The sequence below is a fragment of the Bos mutus genome, chromosome 18 (genome assembly GCF_027580195.1).
Source record: "Bos mutus isolate GX-2022 chromosome 18, NWIPB_WYAK_1.1, whole genome shotgun sequence".
NCBI lineage: Eukaryota > Metazoa > Chordata > Mammalia > Artiodactyla > Bovidae > Bos > Bos mutus.
The window spans coordinates 9,384,947-9,405,676 of record NC_091634.1 but is presented as its reverse complement, the minus strand read 5'-3'; the positions used below and the strand labels follow the sequence as shown (position 1 = coordinate 9,405,676).

The following is a 20,730-nucleotide window of genomic DNA, read 5'->3' as shown; positions in this document are numbered from 1 at the left end:
ACCCGGGGCGAAGACCTCGCTCTGCGCATGTGCGTCGGACACTTTCCCGTCCCGCCCCCGTCCCTCCATATGGGCGTGGTCTCCTCTGCCGCAGGGGGTTGTGGGCGGAGTCAAAGAGCTACTTCCGGGATTTCCTCCCTCTCCGAGGTGCAACCTTCTTTCTATGATTGGCAGTAGTTTCCAGCCAATAGTGATTGGAGAGGAAACTGACGCTCCGACACATTTCGGAACTTCTCTTCCGAGTTGACCAATTGCAAGCTCTGAAGGGGACTAAAGTGACGGGCGTCTGTTTTGACTAATGAGAACTTGGCTGCGAGTAAGCCAGAACCAATCATCAGCGAGAAGGCCGGATCCTGGGGCGGGGTTGGAGCTTCGGCAGTTGAACCGCTCGCGAGGAGGGGCGTCCCTGGAGAAGGTGAGAGACGGCTAGGGTTGCGGGTGCGTGGGTCAGAGTAGCGATCCTGGGGGCGAGGGGGTGCTCTCGGGGGAGAATGGGCTGAGCAGGCATCTGACCTAGTAGTGTGAGGATCGGGAGGGGTTGCCTTTAACACGGGTAGGCGCTTTCGTGAGAGGTTGTGAGACAGAGGGTAGTATGTGAGTCGGGGGCTGCTTTCTGTTTCGCATGAGGCTCTTGAACGGGGAAAGTGTGTAAAGTAGGATACAGCAGATGGTGAAACGTAGAAATGCCCTTGTAGGACAGACTTGCAATTTATTGGGAGGTTTTAAGACAGAGGATTATTACAGCGCGATGTGGAGTGGTGGAGGTCCCTGCCATCTGTTAACAAGCTTTGATTTGGGTGGAGGGCAGATGAAGAACAATATTGTGGGAAGGAATGTGTGAAGACTCCAGGGATGAGAGTGTGTTTTGACGACTTGTGAAGGCTTTTGATACACGTAACGTTTACTGAGGGCTGTGTGACAGGCACCTACCAAATGTTGCATGTGAATTAACTCAGACTTCTTAATAATGCCACGGGTGGTTAAGAGTGTGGGCTCTGGCATTGGGTTGCTTTAGTTTGAACGTTGGCCCTGCCACTGGGTGAATTGTTTAACCCTCTGTGCCTCAGCTTCATCACCAGAAGAATGACCTCTCTTCTCTGGCTATACCATTCACCTGGTGGACTCACCCAGCCTCTTGGTTTCATATACTCTTTATGTAATGATGTTTCTAAGTGTGTATCTCCATTTGGAGTCTCTACCCTGAACTCAAGGCTCATATGTGCAGTGGCTGGCTGTTCTCTACTTGGAAGTCCAGCTGACACACAGACTTCAAAAACGTGTCCCAAACTAAACTTGGAGTTTTCCCCTTCAGCCTCCAAACCTAGTTGATGACAGTTCCATCCTTCCAGGTACTCAGGACAGAAACCTTGGAGTCGGCCTTCACTCCTTCCTGTTCTCTCACCCACGTACTGTCCATCAGTCAGCAAATCTCATGATCAACCTTCAGAACACATGGGACTTCCCTAGTGGTTCAATGTTAAGACTCTGCGCTTCCAATGTAGTGGGTGCCGGTTCGATCCCTGGTTAGGAAACTAAAATCCCACATGTCGCACAGCATAGCTTAAAAAAAAGAAAAACACCACATCCAGAATCCAGTCATATCCCACCACCTTCTTTGCTACATTTGGCCTAAGCCATCACCTGTTCTTACCTGGTCTGCTGCAGTGGCCTTCTCACTGACTTCCCTGCCTCTACCCTTGACCCCATGGTCAAGTTAGTTCAAAAGTTAGATCAAAAAAAAAAAAAAGTCAGATCATGTTGCTCTGCTGTTCATAACCCCCCCATGGCTCCCATCTCATGCAGTAGAAGTCTTTGCCAAGCCTACGAGGCCCCACCTGATCCAGCTCCCCCTCTTCCATGCTCTCAAATCCCACCAATCCCACTTGTTCATCCTGCTTCAGTTGCCCCAACCCGTTTGCTGTCCATCAAACAGCAATAAAATCTCCACTTGGGAAATGTACTTGCTGTCCCCTCTGTCTGCAATGAATTCCCCCAGGCTCTCACTGACAACCCAAAACCAAAATAGCTCCTGTCACCCTCTGGCTTTATTTTTTTTCATAACACTCACCACTACTTGACGTAGATTAGTGTTTGTTTATATCCACTGGGCTACTTCGACGTCCCTCATTAGAGTGTGGGCTCCAAGTGGATCTAGAACTCAGCAACTGGAAACGTGCATAGTACTTAAAGGTATTGCTGCTGCTGCTGCCAAGTTGCTTCAGTCGTGTCTGACTGTGCGACCCCATAGACAGCAGCCCACGAGGCTCCCATCCCTGGGATTCTCCAGGCAAGAATACTGGAGTGGGTTGCCATTTCCTTCTCCAATGCATGAAAGTGAAAAGTGAAAGTGAAGTCGCTCAGTCGTGCCCGACTCTTAGCAACCCCATGGACTTGAGCCTACCAGACTCCGTCCATGGGATTTTCCAGGCAAGAGTACTGGAGTAGGGTGCCATTGCCTTCTCCACTTAAAGGTGTTATTTGTACTGTTTCACCATTACATTTCTTGAGAGGTCTCCCTGTGATATAGGGCAGGACTGTTAAGCTTTGGGAGGGTGTTGGGTTGTGTGTTGGGGTCTAGATGGGGTCATAAACTGAGCAGAATGTGGTGGCCAGTAGCAGAAGATCTCAGCTCTAGTTTGTGCTGGGGAAGCTTGTGGGAAATGAAGATTCCGGGGCCCACCTCCAGAGATTCTGCCTCTAGCTTTGGGACCACGCCCAGAACACTGCCTTGTCACCAACTCCCATGTTGAAGCTGAAGGTCTGCATTCCTTACTTTGAGAAACAGGTCAGTTCAGAGCTCGGGGTGGAACTCTTCATCAGTCAACTCCCCTTTGTTGTTGGCCTGGTGCTGGCCGGTGTTGGGAACCCTGAAGTGATTGAGGCAGTCCTTACCCAGCTTGGGAGTCAGGGAGGGCTTCCTGCAGCAGGGGGGACACTGGAGCTGAGACCTGGAAGATGACAGAGGAGTGAGCTGAGAGGAGAAGACCTTGCTTGTATCTCCAGTGCCCTGAACCCTGTCTCCTGGTATCGAGCATGAATTCACAAGCAGCTGCTGATCTGTGCCAGGCCCGGGGAGCTGAAGATACAAGAATGGTCAAAATGGCTGTGCCTTCATGGGCATCTGGCTTGCCAACTTATCATCAGCTAGTTGTACAGATGGTAATAGCTGACCAAGTGCCAGGCACTATTTGAAGCATCTTATATATACTGACTAATTCAGTTCCCACAATAATCCTATGTGAGGCGGGAGTTCTTATAATCCCTGCTTCACCAATGGAGAGAGGTTGGGAGAGGCTAAATGACTTGCCTGGGGTCACACTGCGGGTTAGGATCTGAACCCTGGAGTGCTTAAGGTGTGAGGCCCCATTTGGATTTGTTCTGGGAGGGAAAGGAGCAGAGGGTTAGGGGAGGAACTGGAAGGTGGTAGTCAGGGAAGGGCCGCTGAGGAATGAGTAGAGGGTGAATGTGCCAGTCCCTCACTGCAGGATTCCAGGCAAGTCTCAGTTTCATCTACAAAATGGGGGATGGTTACAGTACCTACCAGAGAGTGGAACTAATGGTGAATCATTGGTTGTTAAGTGGGCATGGTGTTTATCTAAGGCAAAACACATTTGAAGGATGGCAGGGGAGGGAGAGTCTGATACCCCAGGGGGTGGTGATGGGCTTCAGTGTGCACTATGGAGGTCTGGATGGTGGAGTGTCTTAAAGGGTTTTGGGGTCTACATTCCAAGGGGATAGTGTGGAAGACCTTGGTCTGTATTTTGGAGTGCAGGGCTAAGGGAGAGGGGGCTCTGTTCAGCCCTAATTCAACCATGTGATGGCTGGGGTGGGGGGGGGCAGGGGCCATGAGCTTGGAATGGGGCTAGGAGGAGTTACTTAGGCCAGGCCGTGTGTGTGTGTGTGTGTGTGTGCGTGCGCACGCACACACATGTGCACATGTGCATGCATGTGCGCACTAGGTCATGACTGGCTGGACTGTTTGGGGGTGGCAGATAGTGGGGAAACAACCATCAAGGGTGGGGACTGCCAGGGGCGGGGATTTACTCATATCTGGTGTGGGAGGTGGTGATTTGGATTTGTTTTGGGGGAGCCCAGCGTAAGGATTGTCAGCTCTGGTCGGTCCTGTGAAATCTGAAATATCCAGGGAGCACAGTTTGGGAAGAGGAGCTGGGGTGGTAATGCAACATTGAAAATGCACAGGTGGGTCACTTTAGCGAAAGATGGGAGGGCTGGGAGTTGGAAAATGAGTGTGTGTGTGTATGCGCGCGTGCACTCATGCACTAAAACCATGATGTCATGAGGCCAGAGAAATGGGGTTAGGTGTGTGGCCCAGAGTGGGGCGCTGGAGAGTCCACACTTAGTGCACGAAGTGGAGGTTCTGACGTCACGGGTTGACGGGGGTGGGGTGGGGGGGCGGCGCTTCAAAGGCAAGGCATCCCCGCTGGGTTGGGGAGGGGGGACGTGTCAGAAAGCTGAGGTGGAGAGAAGCTAGGAGAGACCTGGTACTGGAACAAAACCAGCAACCAGGATGGGCCACTGGTTGGCGGTCACAGAGCACGGATGGGGGATGCAGGTAGAAGGACAGTGGGGGTGGGGTCGGGCGTGAAGGAGGGAGGAGGGGCTCAGGGTCTGGAGGATCGCAGGGTCCGGGCGTGGTGATCAAGGGAAGAGAAATGGAAAATGTGGGGGGCGGGCGAGAGAGGGAGTATACATAGAATTTGAGAGGGGACGGAATCCAGATGAAATACAAGGGTTATGGAATACAGGCTGAAAAATGGGGTGTGTGTGGAGTAGAACCTTGGGCTGATATGCGGATAGAATCCAGGCGGAACAGCGTAGGGGGCACAAAATTCAAATAGAATGTAGGGGGAGCCCCAGTAGAACATGGGGGACTTGGAGAGGGGGTAGTGGCCAGAATATAGGGAATGAGTGTTGGGGAGCTGGTGTCAGGAGGGGGAGAGTCGAACTGTGGGGATGGCGAGTGTGGAGATTATTCTGTCTAGAAGAGGGAATGGAGGGAGGGGAGCGGGTAAAGTTTGTGCAGGTGAAGGAGGCAGGTGTAAGGAGAGGATTGAATTCGGGCAAAATATTCAGGGGCTTAATATCTGGGGACTGAGGTGGGCGGGTTTGTCATCAGGACAATTGGATGAGAAAATCCCTGTTAGCAACTGAAGGGCTATGAATGGGGGGCTTTTGTGCGGGAGTGGGTAAGGAGGAGGGCGGGGCCGGGTTAGCAGCCGGGATGGGGTGGGGCAGGCCCTCTTCCTCCTCCGTCTCCCGGATCGGGTACCACGAGTACCTTGGTGAATTAGGGGCGGTTAGGCTGCGTGGTTCAGCAGGTGTTCCGCAGCTGTTTTTGACTCCTTGGTAACCTGGATGGCGCGGCCGCTGATTGGCTTGAGGCGTGGGAGGGGCAGAGTGGGTGGGCGGGGTTTAGAACACCCGGTGGGGCGGGGCCAGCGCTGCCTGGCACCCGTATTGAGGGCCGGGGACTGAGGGATATGTTGAAATGTGTAGCTGTTTGTTTGCCAGTAGGTCAGGAATTATTAACCCCCATTTCTGAAACTCCGGAGAATGAAAGTACAGTTGTGAGAGTGTGAATTTTCCGAGGCAAAGTGGTCTCCAGATTTCATCAGCACCTCCAAAGCACCAGAGACGCCTTCCCCAAATAAAGTTAAGAGCCTGGACCTAGGGTCAGAGAAGCCTCTCAAGATGTCTGGGGCTCAGGCAATTGTCTTTGGGCCTTTGAGAAAGGGGATCTGTGGATGGGCTTCAAGAGTGGTATTCTGGGAGGCCCTGAAATTACTTGGCAAAGGTTTTTGGATCTATTCATTTATCTGGGGAGACTTAAGAGATCTCATTAGATTTGCAAAGACTCTAGGACTCTAAAAAGATTAAAAATCACTGACCTAAGAGATTCAGGGCTCATTTTTTTTTTTTAATAGTGGCACTTAATTTTATTTATTTATTTTTTGGCTCCACTCTGCCTGGCTTGCAGGATCTTAGTTCCCCAACCAGGGATTGAACTCAGGCCCTCTGCAGTGAAAGCAAGGAGTCCTAACCACTGGACAAACAGTGAATTCCCAGGGCTCGTCTTTTTCTCAAAATATTAGATTTTCTAATATCAGACTTCAGGAAGGACTAAACTGGGGAAAGTGTGAGGACTAAAGAGACTAAAGAGAAGGAAGGACTAAAGAGAAGGAAGTTAAGCACAGGAGGGGTCCCTGTGATCTGAGTGGGGGACAGCTGTTGGTGGCTCTGTCTTTGGAGCACCTCTGGGACTCTGGACAGAGCTCTTTTTCTCACGGAGCCACAGTTTCCCCATCTGTACACTGGGGAGAGAATGGGCTTGCCTTGTCTTTCTAGTCCCTTTCAAGCTCAGAAACAGCCACAAAGTAGTAATAACAAGAATAATGACGGTCAGGTGTGGGGATGAAATAGATGAAGAGGATTAAGAGGTACAAACCTCCAGTTAGAAAGCAAGCCACATCATATAGTCAATAATATTGAAGTAACTTTGTACAGGGACAGATGTTTCCTCGACTTATTGTGGTGATCATTCCATCATGTGTGCAGATGTCAAGTCACCATGTAGTACACCTGAAACTCACATAATGTCCATCAATTACATTTCAGTAAAAAATGATGATGATGCCAATCCGTATTGAATGCTTGGTGTGTGTCACACGTGGCTCAATTTTGCTGAGGATTTTTACATGGTTAATTCATTTAATCTTTACGCCAGTCCAGGGAGATGAATGCTGTTATCCTCCTATGGGCTTACAAAGGCCTGCAGGAACATCATCTGGCCCGTTACATCTCTGATCTCCTCACTTTCCCCTCTCCCTCCCTCACGCTGACCTTACTGTTTTCAGAACAAACTAGGAACATCCCACCTTGGAGCCTTTGCCTGGCTGTTCCCTCTACATGGAGCTTATTCCCCAGATATTCACCCATCTCCTCTCTTCCATCCAGGCCTCTGCTCAGTGGGGAGGGGGTGGCCCTTCCTTGGCCCCCTTAGCTAAAAAGAGCAACCGCCACCCACTAGCATCCTCTTTCTCCTCTTCTTGACATTTTTATGTCTCTATTGCCGCCTTCTTGAGGGTAGGGATAGAATCTGGTTTCTCATCATATCCCCAGCACCCAGGATAGCATGTGCTTTATTTTTTTATTTTTAAACTGGAGTACAATTGCTTTACAATGTTGTGTTAGTTTCTGCTGTACAATGTGAATCAGCTATAAATGTACATATATCCCCCTCATCTTGCGCCTCCCTCCCACCCACCCTCCACCCCACCCCTCTAGGTCAACACGGAGCACCAAGCTGAGCTCCCCATGCTATATCTATTTCACGAGTTAGAGTGTATATATATCAGTGCTACTGTCTCAATTCGTCCCACTCCCTCCTTCCCCCTGCCTGTGTCCTTAAGACCATTTCCTAAATCTGCATCTGTATTCCTGCCTTGCAGGTAAGTTCCATTCCGTACCAAATGGTTCCCAATCCTTACCATTTTTCTAGATGCCATATATATGTGTTAATATACAATATTTGTTTTTCTCTTTCCGACTTACTTCACTCTGTATGGCAGGGCATGTGCTTTAAAGGTAAGGAATCTGTCTCCAGGAGAGGTTAAGTTTCTCGCCCACGTACATGCCCAGAGCTGAACCTGGTTATGAACTCAGGCAGCCCGGGGCTGGCATTCTGAATGACTCCCTAGAACTCAGGCTGAGGATGGCGGCCTGACCCCCTCCTCCAGCTTCTCTAGCACTAACAGTGAGTAGTAGTCATGTTGGCTAAGAGAAAGTACTTATACTTGCAATGGACTAATGAAGAAGATCAATGATTACTTCAGTTTAAATGCTTCAGGTGTCTCATGGAGAATCTGTTAGCCATGCACTGGCTCTTCTCTAGACTTGGGGCACTCTCCTTAGGGGTAGCCACATGGTTTGTTCCCTCACCTCCTTCAGTTCTCTGCCCAAATGTCACCTCCACAGAAGGCCTGCCCTTGACCCCCTATTTAAAATCCCTGTCCAGCCTGATCTCAATGCTCCATCTTTCTTTCCAGCTTGACTTTTCTTCACAAACGTTTGAATAAATGAATAAGTAATAAATATATAATGCATATAGGGATTAATAAATTAATAATAGTATTAATCATGATTCTCTTATTGGAAATCATATATTCTATTAATCAGCATATATTAGGCATAATAACGTGCAGAACACAGTTCCCAGGGCCTTTACGTGTATTGTTCAGTTTAATCCTCATGACAGCTCTATGAGGTAGGTGCTGTTCTGTACCCATATTCCAGATGAGGAAACTGAAGCACAGAGAGGCAGAGTCTCTTCCTAAGGTGGTGCATGGTGGGACCAGGATTCTGGCCTTCCAGCTCCTGAGCCTGGGCTCTCAGCCCCTCTGGGTCTCTGTCTCATCCACCTCTCCAGCGACTCTGGCCATGGACCAGCCTGCTGGCCTGCAGGTGGACTACGTCTTCCGGGGTGTGGAGCATGCTGTGCGGGTGATGGTGTCTGGGCAGGTGCTAGAGCTGGAGGTGGAGGACCGGATGACGGCCGACCAGTGGCGGGGCGAGTTCGATGCTAACTGTGAGTGTGCCTGCCTGGGTGGGCTCGCCTGTCCTTCCCCAGAATCAGTGTCTCCCAGAAGATGAGGCCAGTCTGGATCCTGCTCACCTGCCCCTTCTACCTGACCAGAGCTCTCTAAGGGGGAGTGTGTGTAGGACTCATCCCTCGGGCCAGAGGCACTGGTGCTGGGGAAAGGTAGAAAGCTTGGGTGCATTGCCCTTGGGCTGGGCACGTGGTCGGAGCTCAGGAAGGACTTTTCTCTCTACCTAGTCATCGAAGATTTGACTCACAAGACAGGGAACTTCAAACAGTTCAGCATCTTCTGTAACATGCTGGAGTCGGCCCTCACCCAGGTAGGGGCCAGGGTTGGGGGAGGTTTTTGTCCTCTGGGTCCCTGGGAGGGTAGATGCCCGTCTGATGTATGCAAGACCTTCTACTTCTCTTTCATTGAGGAAATAGGGCTGTCTTTTCTTCTTTCCCAAATGTACATGGCGTATTCTCATTGTAATTGTGATGACAGTGGTTCTCATGGAGAAAATTCAAGTCACAGAGAAATGTAAAGAAGAAAGTAAAAATCACTGCATTCCTCATGTTCACTTCTGGTAATATTTTGTTAGTATTTTGATGAAAATCACTCCAGCCATCTCTCCATTTCTCTATTCACTTGTGAACATGTGTGGTGTGTATATTTGCAGATCTCTAATTTTACAGAGTTGATAAATTTCCCAAGGTATTCTGTAACCTTTAAAAAAGATCCAACAGTATTTCATAAAAAATTTAGTCATATCAGTGGATGTAGCTAATCATTTCATCTACTGGGAATCTGTTGTGTGCCAGGCACTGGAAATACAACACTGAACAAAAGAGACAAAATCTGCCCTCACGAACCTGACATTCAGTGCTCCCACTAGACAGACAGTTGAAAAAAAAATATATGTCAAGTAGTTGAAAGTATTAATATGAAAAAAAGAAGCAGGTTGGAACGTAGATACTATTCAGACATCGTTTGAAAACTATGAACTGCATTATTTCTCTGATTATGGATAAAATTACACTCATAAAATTGTGATGATATTAATGTGTGTGACTTAGAAAGTGAGAGTCTTAATTCCCTTTCTATCCCCCACCTTAGACTGTTAACATTTTGGTGTCTATAAGCAGTATAGCATAATGGCCAAGATTAATGGATGCTAAAAGTCAGACTCATCACTACCGCTTACTACTTGGGTGCCCGGGGCCAATTACTTCCCCTCCGTGTCTTAGTTTCCCTATCTGTAATGTGGGGGTGATAGTCCCCTTTTCAGAGGGTTATGCAGGTTAAATGAGTTATATGTAAAAAGCTTAGAATAGTGCCTGACTCACAATAAGCACTAAACAGATGTTGTCTGTTTTTATTATTATTGTAACTTTTGAGTTTGTCATCCTTGTTAGTGGTTGCTTAGCATTCAAGTGTACCCATGCATCATGATTTATTTAACCCAGAGGTTCTCAAACTTTTTGGTCTTAGGACCCTTTTATATGCTTAAAAATTACCGAGGATACCAAAGAGCTTTTGTTTATGCCTGTTTCATCTAGCAGTATTTGTTTGCCATGTCATAAATTAAAACTGAGAAAAATATAAAGATATTTATGAACTCATTTAAAAATAACAATAACAAACCTGTTATTGACCTAAGTAATATTTTTATGAATAGTAGTCTCAAAACCAAAATTATTTAGAAAGAAATGTAGTTTTTTTAAAAAAACATTATTGAAATCTCTTTAATATCTGGGTTAATAGATAACTGCTAGGTTATCATGTGCTTCTTCAGTCTGTTGTGATGTGTCCTGGTTGACATACATGCAGAAAAAAAAAAAAAATCCTCAGGAGGCTATGTAGCTGGCAAAGGTAGTCCTTTAATAGTTTTTTCGGATAATTCTGCTCACACATTAAAATTGGATACATGGTAGTTTCTGAAAGGTTTCTTGCAATGTGGAATCTGAGACCATATCAATGAATTTTTCCTATGCTGTCATATTAAAATCTATTGGCATATCTTGTACTTTGCAAGTATCTTTTACCTATTTTGTAACATCATGGGTTTGTAATATCACTTGTAACATCAGGAGTTGGTCATTTGGGAAATATTGCTTCATGGAATTGTGCAGCTCTTTCAGAGGTTGCCACATTTCATTATACAGTATCAGGAAGTCACATTTGTTAATATCCTCACTGATCTGGCCAGGAAAATCTTTCAACATTGAGAAACTGTCAAGCCCGCAGTGGCAGGCCCAAGTTTTCTAAAATTTGAATTTTCACTTTAAAGGTTGAATTTTATCGTTGCCAACAAATACTGTTAGCTGTTTTTCTTCAAGTGACAGGCTCACTTTGTTCATTTTTGAGAAAATGCTTGCCAAACATCAAAGACTAAATAACCATGGTTTTGTCTGTCAGTACCTTTTCAAGTAAAAATAGTGTTCCATGAAAAAGTGGCTAATTTAGCTCCAAATTCAGCCCCACAAGTGCTTTTCTTAGAAAGTGTCATACTTGGATATGCAGCCAAATGTGGACTTTCTGTTTTGTCACACAGAGTAGTAAACATCTGTGTGCTCAAGGGTCAAGATTCAAAAAAATTATTAAGTTTTGCAGGTTCATCAGGGACATTCGTAGGTTTCATTTTGTTTTTATTTATCTATTTCTTTGTGTGTTTCTCCCTGCCTCCCCTCCCCCGTGGAGACTGTATGGCAGCCGTGGAATATATAGCAGTTGCTAGTACATTCGACGCCCTGGCTTGAATTCTGCTAATGGGCACCAGCAGTTTTACCCACCATGACTTTTGTACCATCAGTGCGCATGTCAGCACAGAAAGAAAAGGCAGATGACATCTTAGTTATTATTCCGCAAGTTGTTTTGACTGCATGTACTCCCCTAAAAGGGTCTTGGGGACCCCCAGGGGTGCGCAGACAACACTTGGAAGTCACACCACTAAGCTGTCTCCTGTGGCTGAGAGTTGCTGTTCTTTCCAGTTTGTCCCTCTGATGATTTCCTGCACCAGAGGGCCATCTTGACCCACAGCCTACCACGGCTGGGTAGGCAAGCCCAGCTAGCCCAACAGATGATCAGGGCATGGCCTGGGCGTGTGGGTTGTGTGCTCTGGGTGTGGCCATGTTGAGTCTTTTGGCAACTCCTCCATTCTCTCCAACAGAGCAGTGAGTCGGTCACCCTTGACCTGCTGACCTACACAGATCTGGAGTCCCTGCGGAACCGAAAGATGGGGGGCCGCCCAGGCCCCTTGGCCTCGAGGTCTGCCCAGCTCAACTCCAAACGCTACCTGATCCTCATCTACTCTGTGGAGTTTGACAGGTGGGTACAAGGGTACCCACCAGGCTGGTAGCTGGTGGTCAGGTGGAAGAGGATGTGGCTAGGACTTAGGAACCGCTGGTACCCAAGGCAAGGTGGGGATGTTGCTTAAGCCTTGCCTTTGGAATCTTCAGTGTTGAGGTTTATGTTGTTTAGTATTGTGTTTGGCTGCAAGTATCAGGATAACCATTACCAGGGCCTTGAACAATAGTTTATCACATAACAAGATGTCTAGGTAGGTGGCTGCTACTCAACAGCTTCATTAGGGACTCAGCCTCCTTCTCTTTTTGTTTTTCTTTTGTCATCTTTGACGTATTGGCTTTTTGACCTCATCATTATCTCTTCATGGTCACAAAAGAGCTGCCGGACCTCCAGACATTGCATCTGTATCAAAGCAGAAGGAAATGGAACAGAACTGTGCTTGCTAATTGTATCTGCTGTTTTCATCAGGAAAACAAGTGTTCCCAGAAGACTCTCAACCAATTTCATGTAGTAGTGTTTGGCCAGAAATGGTCACCTGTCCTTTCCCAGGTGGATTCTTGGCCTCTGAGATGCCATGGTTCTAATCCTTCTCAGGATTCACTACCCGCTGCCCCTCCCGTACCAGGGCAAGCCGGACCCTGTGGTCCTGCAGGGCATCATTCGCTCACTAAAGGAGGAGCTGAGCCGCCTTCGAGGGCTGGATGGCCAGGACACTCGGGACGGCCGGGAAACTGAGATCTGGCACCTGCGGGAGCAGTGAGTCTTGAGGGTGGGTGGGCAGTGGGGGCTGGGGGAGGGGACACATCCCATCGTGCACTGCAGGACCCACTGCTTAGCAGTGTTGGAAAGATGGCCCTCCCTCATTCCCCAAATATTTATTCTGAGCCACTCCTTTGTGCCCGCCGTGTGTTAATGGTGCTGGGGACACAGCAATGACTGAGACAGTCCTGGTCCTATCCTGGGGCTCCCAGTCCAGTGGGGGAGACAATGTCTGCAGTCAGAGAAGATTCACCATGGATGAGGGAGTGCAGAGGGAGACCCGACCCTGCCTGGCGAGGGTGGGGTGTTCCAGACAAAGGGCAAGGCAGGTGCAAAGGCAGGGTGTGAGGCAGGGCTCTATTCAGTTGAATCCACCTTCCCCGAGTACCTCTTTTTTGCTGACCTTTCCCTAACCATGATGTAGTGCCAGCCCAGGGGGCAGAGACTTTGATCACATACCCACCTGAGTATATTGCAAATAGAGATGGGGTGAGACAGGAAAGGGAGCCTCTGCTTTGGGAGGCTGTAACAGGAACCTGATAGGTTCTTGGGGTGGGGAAGAGTGTTTTAGCAGAGGGAACAGCATGTGCAAAGGTGGGAATGTTTTGAAAACAAGGGGACTTAAAGAGTGAAGTGAGGAAAGCAAAGGCTCCTAGCATATTTACTGAGTGCCTGCTGTATGCTTGGGACTTGGTCTCCATCTGGTAGGGGTCCTACACATTCAGTTCAGTTCAGTTCAGTTGCTCAGTCATGTCCAGCGCTTTGCGACCCCATGAATTGCAGCACGCCAGGCTTCCCTGTCCATCACCAACTCCTGGAGTTCACTCAAACTCAGGTCCATCGAGTCGGTGATGCCATCCAGCCATCTCATCCTCTGTCGTCCCCTTCTCCTTCTGCCCCCAATCCCTCCCAGCATCAGAGTCTTTCCCAATGAGTCAGCTCTTCGCATGAGGTGGCCAAAGTATTGGAGCTTCAGCTTTAGCATCAGTCCTTCCAAAGAACACCCAGGACTGATCTCCTTTAGGATGGACTGGTTGGATCTCCTTGCAGTCCAAGGGACTCTCAAGAGTCTTCTCCAACACCACAGTTCAAAAGCATCAATTCTTCAGCGCTCAGCTTTCTTCACAGTCCAACTCTCACATCCATACATGATCACTGGAAAAACCATAGCCTTGACTAGATAGACCTTTGTTGGAAAAGTAATGTCTCTGCTTTTGAATATGCTATCTAGGTTGGTCATAACTTTCCTTCCAAGGAGTAAGCACCTTTTAATTTCATGGCTGCAGTCACCATCTGCAGTGATTTTGGAGCCCAGAAAAATAAAGTCTGACACTGTTTCCACTGTTGCCTCATCTATTTGCCATGAAGTTATGGGACCAGATGCCATGATCTTCGTTTTCTGAATGCTGAGCTTTAAGCCAACTTTTTCACTCTCCTCTTTCACTTTCATCAAGAGGCTTTTTAGTTCCTCTTCACTTTCTGCCTTAAGGGTGGTGTCATCTGCATATCTGAGGTTATTGATATTTCTCCCGGCAATCTTGATTCCAGCTTGTGCTTCTTCCAGGCCAGCGTTACCCATGATGTACTCTGCATATAAGTTAAATAAGCAGGGTGACAATATACAGCCTTGACGTACTCCTTTTCCTATTTGGTACACATTGGGGAGGGCTAATACTATTTTTAGTATTAATAATAATAGCAGTATCTAATGTTTATTGTGGAGAAGGCAGTGGCACCCCACTCTAGTACTCTTGCCTGGAAAATCTCATGGATGGAGGAGCCTGGTGGGCTGCAGTCCATGGGGTTGCTAAGAGTTGGACATGTCTGAGCAACTTCACTTTCACTTTTCACTTTTCACTTTCATGCATTGGAGAAGGCAATGGCAACCCACTCCAGTACTCTTGCCTGGAAAATCTCATGGAAAGAGGAGCCTGGTGGGCTGTAGTCCAAGGGGTCGCTAAGAGTCGGACACGACTGAAGCGACTTAGCAGCAGCAGCAGCAATGTTTATTGAGCACTTAACTGTGTGCCAGGAACTCTGTTCAGTGCCATATGATATAATTCATTTAATCCTCCCAGAGTAGGCACTACTATCATTTTATGGAGGAAAACTGAGGCCCAGAGAGGTTAGAGAATTTGTTCCATACACAGTAAAGTACTATGGCCAGGCTCGACCTTGTATCCAAGCAGTCAGCTCAAGCCCCTTTTCCTTCCTCAGCCACTGTGCGCCGGCGGCAGGACTGAGTGCTCAGGAAGGACCAGACCTCTCCCCTTTGAGCGGCGGGAGCTCTTTGGGCTGGAGAACCCTGTGATTCTTCCTCGTGTGTGCATGTGTTTCCCAGAATGGCCACAAGACGGCGCTCTCTGCTCTGAGAGCCATAGCCAGGCAATTCTTACCTTCCTCTTCCCAGCTTGAAGTTAGGGAGTTTGGAAAGAGGCCAAGATTCATTAATTCACTCATCTAACATTTAATGAGTTCCTACGGTGTGCCACGTACACTTCTCGGCCCTACTTGATGTTTATTGAGCCATCACTCAGTACTGTACACAGTCTAAGCACTCTTTATAGATTCCTACAACCTTATCAGTAGGTGTTATTATTATAATCCAACTTCACAGAGATGTGAAGTGAAACTGCCCCAGGTCACACAGCTTGTAGGAGCTGGAATAGAGTTGGGTACAGTCAGCCTGGCCACAAAACCCGGATCCCGACACCGGGTTTGACCGGAGAGCTGGAGGAAGGATACAGATAGAAAACAGATAATCACACTGATCAGTGATTGGTGTTGGGAAGGAAGTGTACAGAGATCCGGGGGGCAGAGACTAGAGGGACCTGACCTCACCCCTGGCTGGGGTTGGGGGCCAGGCAGGCTTCACTGGGGTCTTGATGTTTGGAGGATGAGTAGAGTCATTCCTGCCAGGAGGAGGAGAGATGGTTTAGGAGGAGGGAACTGCATTTGCAAAGAGCATCGTGGGAGAGGGAGGTGGGAGGAGAGGAGGGGAGAGGGGAAGTCAGCTGGAAGGGACCAGATGAAGAAGCTCCTTGGAGAGTGTAGGGGAGCCACAGATTTTTAGAAAACGTTTAATTAGGAAAAATTCCAAGCATGCACAGAACTAGTAGTATAACACACAGGTGCTTGTGCCCCAGCTTCAATGGTTATCTAACACATTTTGCCCATCTTCTATGATCTACACCCTTTCCTGTCCTCTGAGAAGCAAATCCCAGATATTGGATCTCCTCTGTAAACATTTCAATATGTATCTTTTAACATATAAGGTTATTTTTGATAAAAGCAACAAACATAAGCGGTATTATGACATCCAACAAAACTAACAAAAATACCTTAATGTCATCTGATACCCAGGGTGTGCAAATGTCTTTTTGTAATTTGCTTGTGTGAATAAGTATTCAGATATGGCCCCACATTACAGTTTGTTGTGTTTCTTAAGTCTCTTAATTTATTATAGCCCCCTTTACTTTTTCATGCTGCTGCTTTGTGGAAGAAGCCAGGTTATTTATACAGTTTCCCACATTCTGGATTTTTTCTCTTTTTTGCCACATGGCTTGTGGGATCTTAGTTCCCCAGCCAGGGATCCAACCCCTTCCCCTCTGCAGTGGAAGCAAGGGCAAAGTCTTAACCACTGGACCACCAGGGTTCTTGTTGATTTTATCACTGTGATTCATGTTCAGTTCAGTCGATCAGTCGTGTCCAACTCTTTGCGACCCCATGAATCACAGCACGCCAGGCCTCCCTGTCCATCACCAACTCCTAGAGTTCACTCAGACTCACGTCCATCGAGTCAGTGATGCCATCCAGCCGTCTCATCCTCTGTCGTCCCCTTCTTCTGCCCCCAATCCCTCCCAGCATCAGAGTCTTTCCCAATGAGTGAACTCTTCGCATGAGGTGGCCAAAGTATTGGAGTTTCAGCTTTAGCATCAGTCCTTCCAAAGAAATCCCAGGGCTGATCTCCTTCAGAATGGACTGGTTGGATCTCCTTGCAGTCCAAGGGACTCAAGAGTCTTCTCCAACACCACAGTTCAAAAGCATCAATTCTTCGGCGCTCAGCTTTCTTCACAGTCCAACTCTCACATCCATACATGACTACTGGAAAAACCATAGCCTTGACCAGACCTCTGTATTTCCCGTGAAGTGGTGGTTAAACCGATAGGCTAATGAGATGCAGGTTTCTGGGACGCCTTCCCCCGTGGTGCTGTGTATCTGCCTACAGTCAGGTGATGTTGGGACTGGTGGGTGTGGATGTTGAGCGCTGGATCCCTGTCTTAAAAAGGTCCTGTCAACCCAGCATCTCTTGATGGTTTTTATTTGCATTTCTCTAACGCAAGCGGAGCGTGCCCACCCGGGTGGAGGAGGGCAGAGTATGGAACCGTGCCCCTCACCCGGCCCCGGCATTCGCCTTCTACCTCCTTTTCCCAGGGTGTCGCGCTTGGTGTCTGAGAAGCGCGAGCTGGAGGCCCAGCTGGGCAGGTTGCGCGAGGAGGCGGTGACCGGGCGGGCGGCGCGCCAGGAGGTCGAGTCTCTGCGCGGGCTCGTGCGCGGCCTGGAGCTGGAGCTGCGGCAGGAGCGCGGTCTCGGGCACCGCGGGTCGGGCCATCGAAGCCAGGATTGCCGCCGCCTCGCCAAGGAGGTGAGGGGGCGGGGCGGCCGGCGGGGCCCGGACTTTGGCTTTAGTCTGGACCTCCACGCCCCTCTTCTCTCCCTGCAGCTCGAAGAGGTGAAGGCGTCGGAGCGGAGCCTGCGTGCGCGGCTGAAGGCGCTGAACACCGAGCTGGCCCTGTACAAGAGGGGGTGAGGGGCGCGCCCGGGGCGGGGCCTCGGCGCTGCGGACCCGCCTGCGGGTGGGCTACGGGGCGAGATGGGCGGGGCGGAGCCCACGTGACTGGGCGGGGCATGGGTGACGGGGCGGGGCCCAGAGAGGTTGGAGAGGACCGGTCGGGCCTGAGTGGGCGGGGATGGAGGGTGGGAGGGACCTAATGGACTGCCAGCGGCTTAGGAAAGGAGTCAGTAGTTGAAAACGATGGGCGGGGTCTGTAGAGAGATGGGCAGGCCTGAGGCGGCATTCGGGAGGCCGGCCTGGAGCTAGGGACCGAAGAGGGGCGGAGCCTGAAGGCTAGTTGAGTGAGAGGGCGTGGCTAAGCAGGTGGGGATCCGGGTTATGTTTGCTGGCATGTATTGGGGTGCGTGTTGAAAAATTGGGAATGATTTCCAGGGAGCTTGGGAGACCTCTGGGAGAAGGGTCTACTGAGAGGATGTGTTAGAATGTAGGGAACTGACAGATGGTTTTTTTTAGGGGGTTGGTTGGGGGGTTCTGAGCGGGTGAAGCCTGGGGAAAGAGGTCTGTGAGGACCGTGTGTAAGAAGTGAATGTTAGGAGTTGACGGTGGGGGGGTGGGGGTTGGGATAGAAGGTTCGGAGATGGTGCAGTCCGGGAAGAGTGTTGTCACCGGTGGGAAACTTACAGTGGGTTCGTGCTCCCAGGAGACGGACCCCGCCGGTGGTGCCGCCCTCGGCGCGGGAAGATCGGGCTTCCACGTCCCGGGAGCGCTCGACGTCGCGTGGCCGTGGCGCCGCCCGCTCCTCATCCCGGGAGAGCGGCCGCGGAGGCCGGGGTCGAGGCCGCCCTGCCCGCCCCTCGCCCTCGCCCACAGGTCCGTGATGGCCCTCCCTGCCCGTGGGAGGAGGTGTGTGGGACTAGAACTGTGGGGGCGTGATCCGGTGACCCCAGCCTCCTCTTCTCTCCATACCCACCCCCACCCGGTCCTAGGTGGTCGCGTGCCCCGTTTCGACCCAACAGCCTTTGTGAAGGCCAAGGAGAAGAAGCAGAGAGAGATCAAGATGAAGTTAGAGCATGTTTCCTCCTCACCTGCCCGTAGCCCTGCCCCTTTCCCTGCCGCTCTGAAGCGTGCCCTCATCCAGCCCCTTCTCCCATCTCCATCACCTGTCGCCTGCTCCTGCTTCCCGCCCGACCTTCTCCTCTCCTGATTGCCAGCCTCCCCTCTCCCCATGGCTTGTCCCTCACACCCCTTCCTGGTCTGTGTCTCCGCATTGTTTTCACCTATGTAGCTGTGACCCGCAGGGGCGCAGCTACGCCCTTCCCGGGACTGGGCACACAGGTGGACGTCTTATTTCTCGTTCCCCAGGCAGCAGCGGAACCGATTGGGCAGCGGAGGAAGCGGGGACGGCCCATCCGTCTCCTGGTCTCGCCAGACTCGGCCGCCGGCAGCGGTGACCGGTCGAGGAGACGCGGCTAACCGCTCCCGAAACCGCAGCTCCTCGGGTAACTGGGCTGGCGAGCGGGCTGGGCGGGATTGTGGCCCGTGCGGGAGGCTCACACTCTCCGTCTCCCCCTAGTGGACAGTTTCCGCAGCCGCTATTCGTCCGCCAGCTCCTGCAGCGAGTTAGAGGATTTCTCTGAGTCCCTCCCTAGAGGGTAAAACTTGGGCTGGGGGAAAGGACCGCCTCCGAACGGATGTCTGGGGAGATTCAAAACACTCTTTTGAGGGGAGATTGGGTGATGGAGGCTGGAGCCTTGAAACCGACGAAGAGTGCGAGATGGGAGGTGCCCCAGACTTTTCCCATTGGCCCTGATCACTCCCTCCTCTCAGCGTTCGCCGCCGGGGGAAGGCGCCCAGCCCCACCACGTGGAGTGGGTTCAATACGGTGAGTGTCTTTCCTCGGGCTTTGGAGAAGGCGGGGCAGCATTAAACCACCAGAAGCTCGCGCTCTTTTTCTCCCGTGATTCCATTCTAGTGGGTCGGGTTGTAAAGGGCGATTCGGAATTCCTCTGGAGGCAGTGTTTTGATACCTTTGGGTTGGAGGGGAGAATGACGGTGCGGTGGAGGGTGGTTGTTGTTTAGTCACTAAGTCGTGTCCAACTCTTTGCGACCCCATGGATTGTAGCCTGCCAGGCTCCTCTGCCCGTGGGATTTCGCAGGCAAGAATACTGGAGTGGGTTGCCATTCCCTTCTCCAAGGGGATCTTCCCGACTCAGGGAACGAACCCGCACCTCCTGCATTGGCCAGCAGGTTCTTTACCGCTGAGTCACAGGGGAAGCCCACCGGGAGAGCAGGGGATGCCGATTAGCAGCAAGGCTCTGGCCTCAAATTGCCAGGTCTTAAAACCTGCCTCCGCTTGCTATAACCTGTGTGATTCAGGGAGTTACTTAGCTTCTGTAGCTATCAATAGTTTCTATATCAGCTAAATGGGAATTGTAATAGTATTCACCTCAGAAGATTCTGGTGAAGATACAAGGAGCTTGTTTTGCATAAGTGCTCAGCAGATGTCACCCCTTATTTTTATGAGGTCCTTTGGTTCAGAATTTCTGGTGGGATTTGGGGGGTGCCGGAATAGAGGGTGCCTGACCCCCTTTCCCGCCATCCCCAGCAGCAGAAGTCCACCCCCCTTGAACGCGGTCGCCATCAGAGACGCCTGGCCAGTTCAGGGGGCTGGGTTCCCATCAAAGGTGAGCCTGGGACTCAACACCTCCCCCGCTCCTGCCCCAGAGCCCACTGGGATGGTACCGAGGGCAGGATTTTGGGCCCCTTACAGACCCCCACACCCACGCCTGCTCTCACAGAGTACAGCTCGGACCACCAGGCGGCTGACATGGCCGAAATAGATGCCCGCCTGAAGGCCTTGCAGGAATACATGAACCGACTGGACATGCGGTCGTGACCTCGGATGCTGACTGGACCTCCAACCCCACCCACCGCTGGATTCGGCGTGGGGGCGGGGCCGGTGCGTCCTGGCCCCGCCCCAGCCCCGCCCCTCCTGGTGCTCTTTGGGGGGTCTCAGGCGTGTGAGGCCCCACCCCCTCCCGCAGGCATGGCCTGCTGGGAGGGAGGGTAAGTGAGTTTTGTAAATAAACATATTTGCCTTTGGGATCCCTCAGTTTATGACTGAAGGGTTGGGGTGGAGTGGGGAGAAATGAAGATCTGGTGGCTGGGATGGCAGGGTGTGTAACTGGGACCTGTGTGTATTTCTGGCTGTGACTTGGGAGGCAGATGGGGCTACAGGCTCAGGAAAGACTCCCGCACTTTCTAAAGCGA

The 20,730-nt window shown here is 50.4% G+C and overlaps 1 protein-coding gene across 4 annotated transcripts; it reads left to right on the top strand.

Moving 5' to 3' along the window:
• The first annotated feature begins 368 nt into the window (after positions 1-368).
• On the top strand, positions 369-20,559 carry CCDC61 (coiled-coil domain containing 61). 4 transcript variants are annotated; one of them, XM_070387479.1, is made up of 14 exons: positions 369-415; positions 8,447-8,605; positions 8,855-8,937; positions 11,770-11,927; positions 12,501-12,662; positions 17,100-17,310; positions 17,389-17,471; positions 18,161-18,330; positions 18,447-18,522; positions 18,823-18,959; positions 19,034-19,112; positions 19,288-19,342; positions 20,069-20,144; positions 20,259-20,559. In XM_070387479.1, exons 2-14 carry the CDS (start codon positions 8,458-8,460, stop codon positions 20,354-20,356), a joined length of 1,536 nt encoding a protein of 511 aa, XP_070243580.1. In that variant the 5' UTR covers positions 369-415; positions 8,447-8,457; the 3' UTR covers positions 20,357-20,559. The 4 variants fall into 4 exon arrangements, with proteins under 4 accessions (XP_070243580.1, XP_070243579.1, XP_070243581.1 ...); XM_070387478.1 differs by having other exon boundaries at positions 20,066-20,144; XM_070387480.1 differs by lacking the exon at positions 12,501-12,662 and having other exon boundaries at positions 20,066-20,144.
• Positions 20,560-20,730: the final 171 nt, after the last annotated feature.

Excerpts from the sequence above, each read along its gene's own strand:
- CCDC61 (XM_070387478.1), top strand. The coding sequence starts at position 8,458 with ATGGACCAGCCTGCTGGCCTGCAGGTGGACTACGTCTTCCGGGGTGTG. Across the intron at positions 12,663-17,099 it reads ATCTGGCACCTGCGGGAGCA|GGTGTCGCGCTTGGTGTCTG; the intron begins GTGAGTCTTGAG and ends TCCTTTTCCCAG. Across the intron at positions 19,343-20,065 it reads CGTGGAGTGGGTTCAATACG|CAGCAGAAGTCCACCCCCCT; the intron begins GTGAGTGTCTTT and ends CGCCATCCCCAG.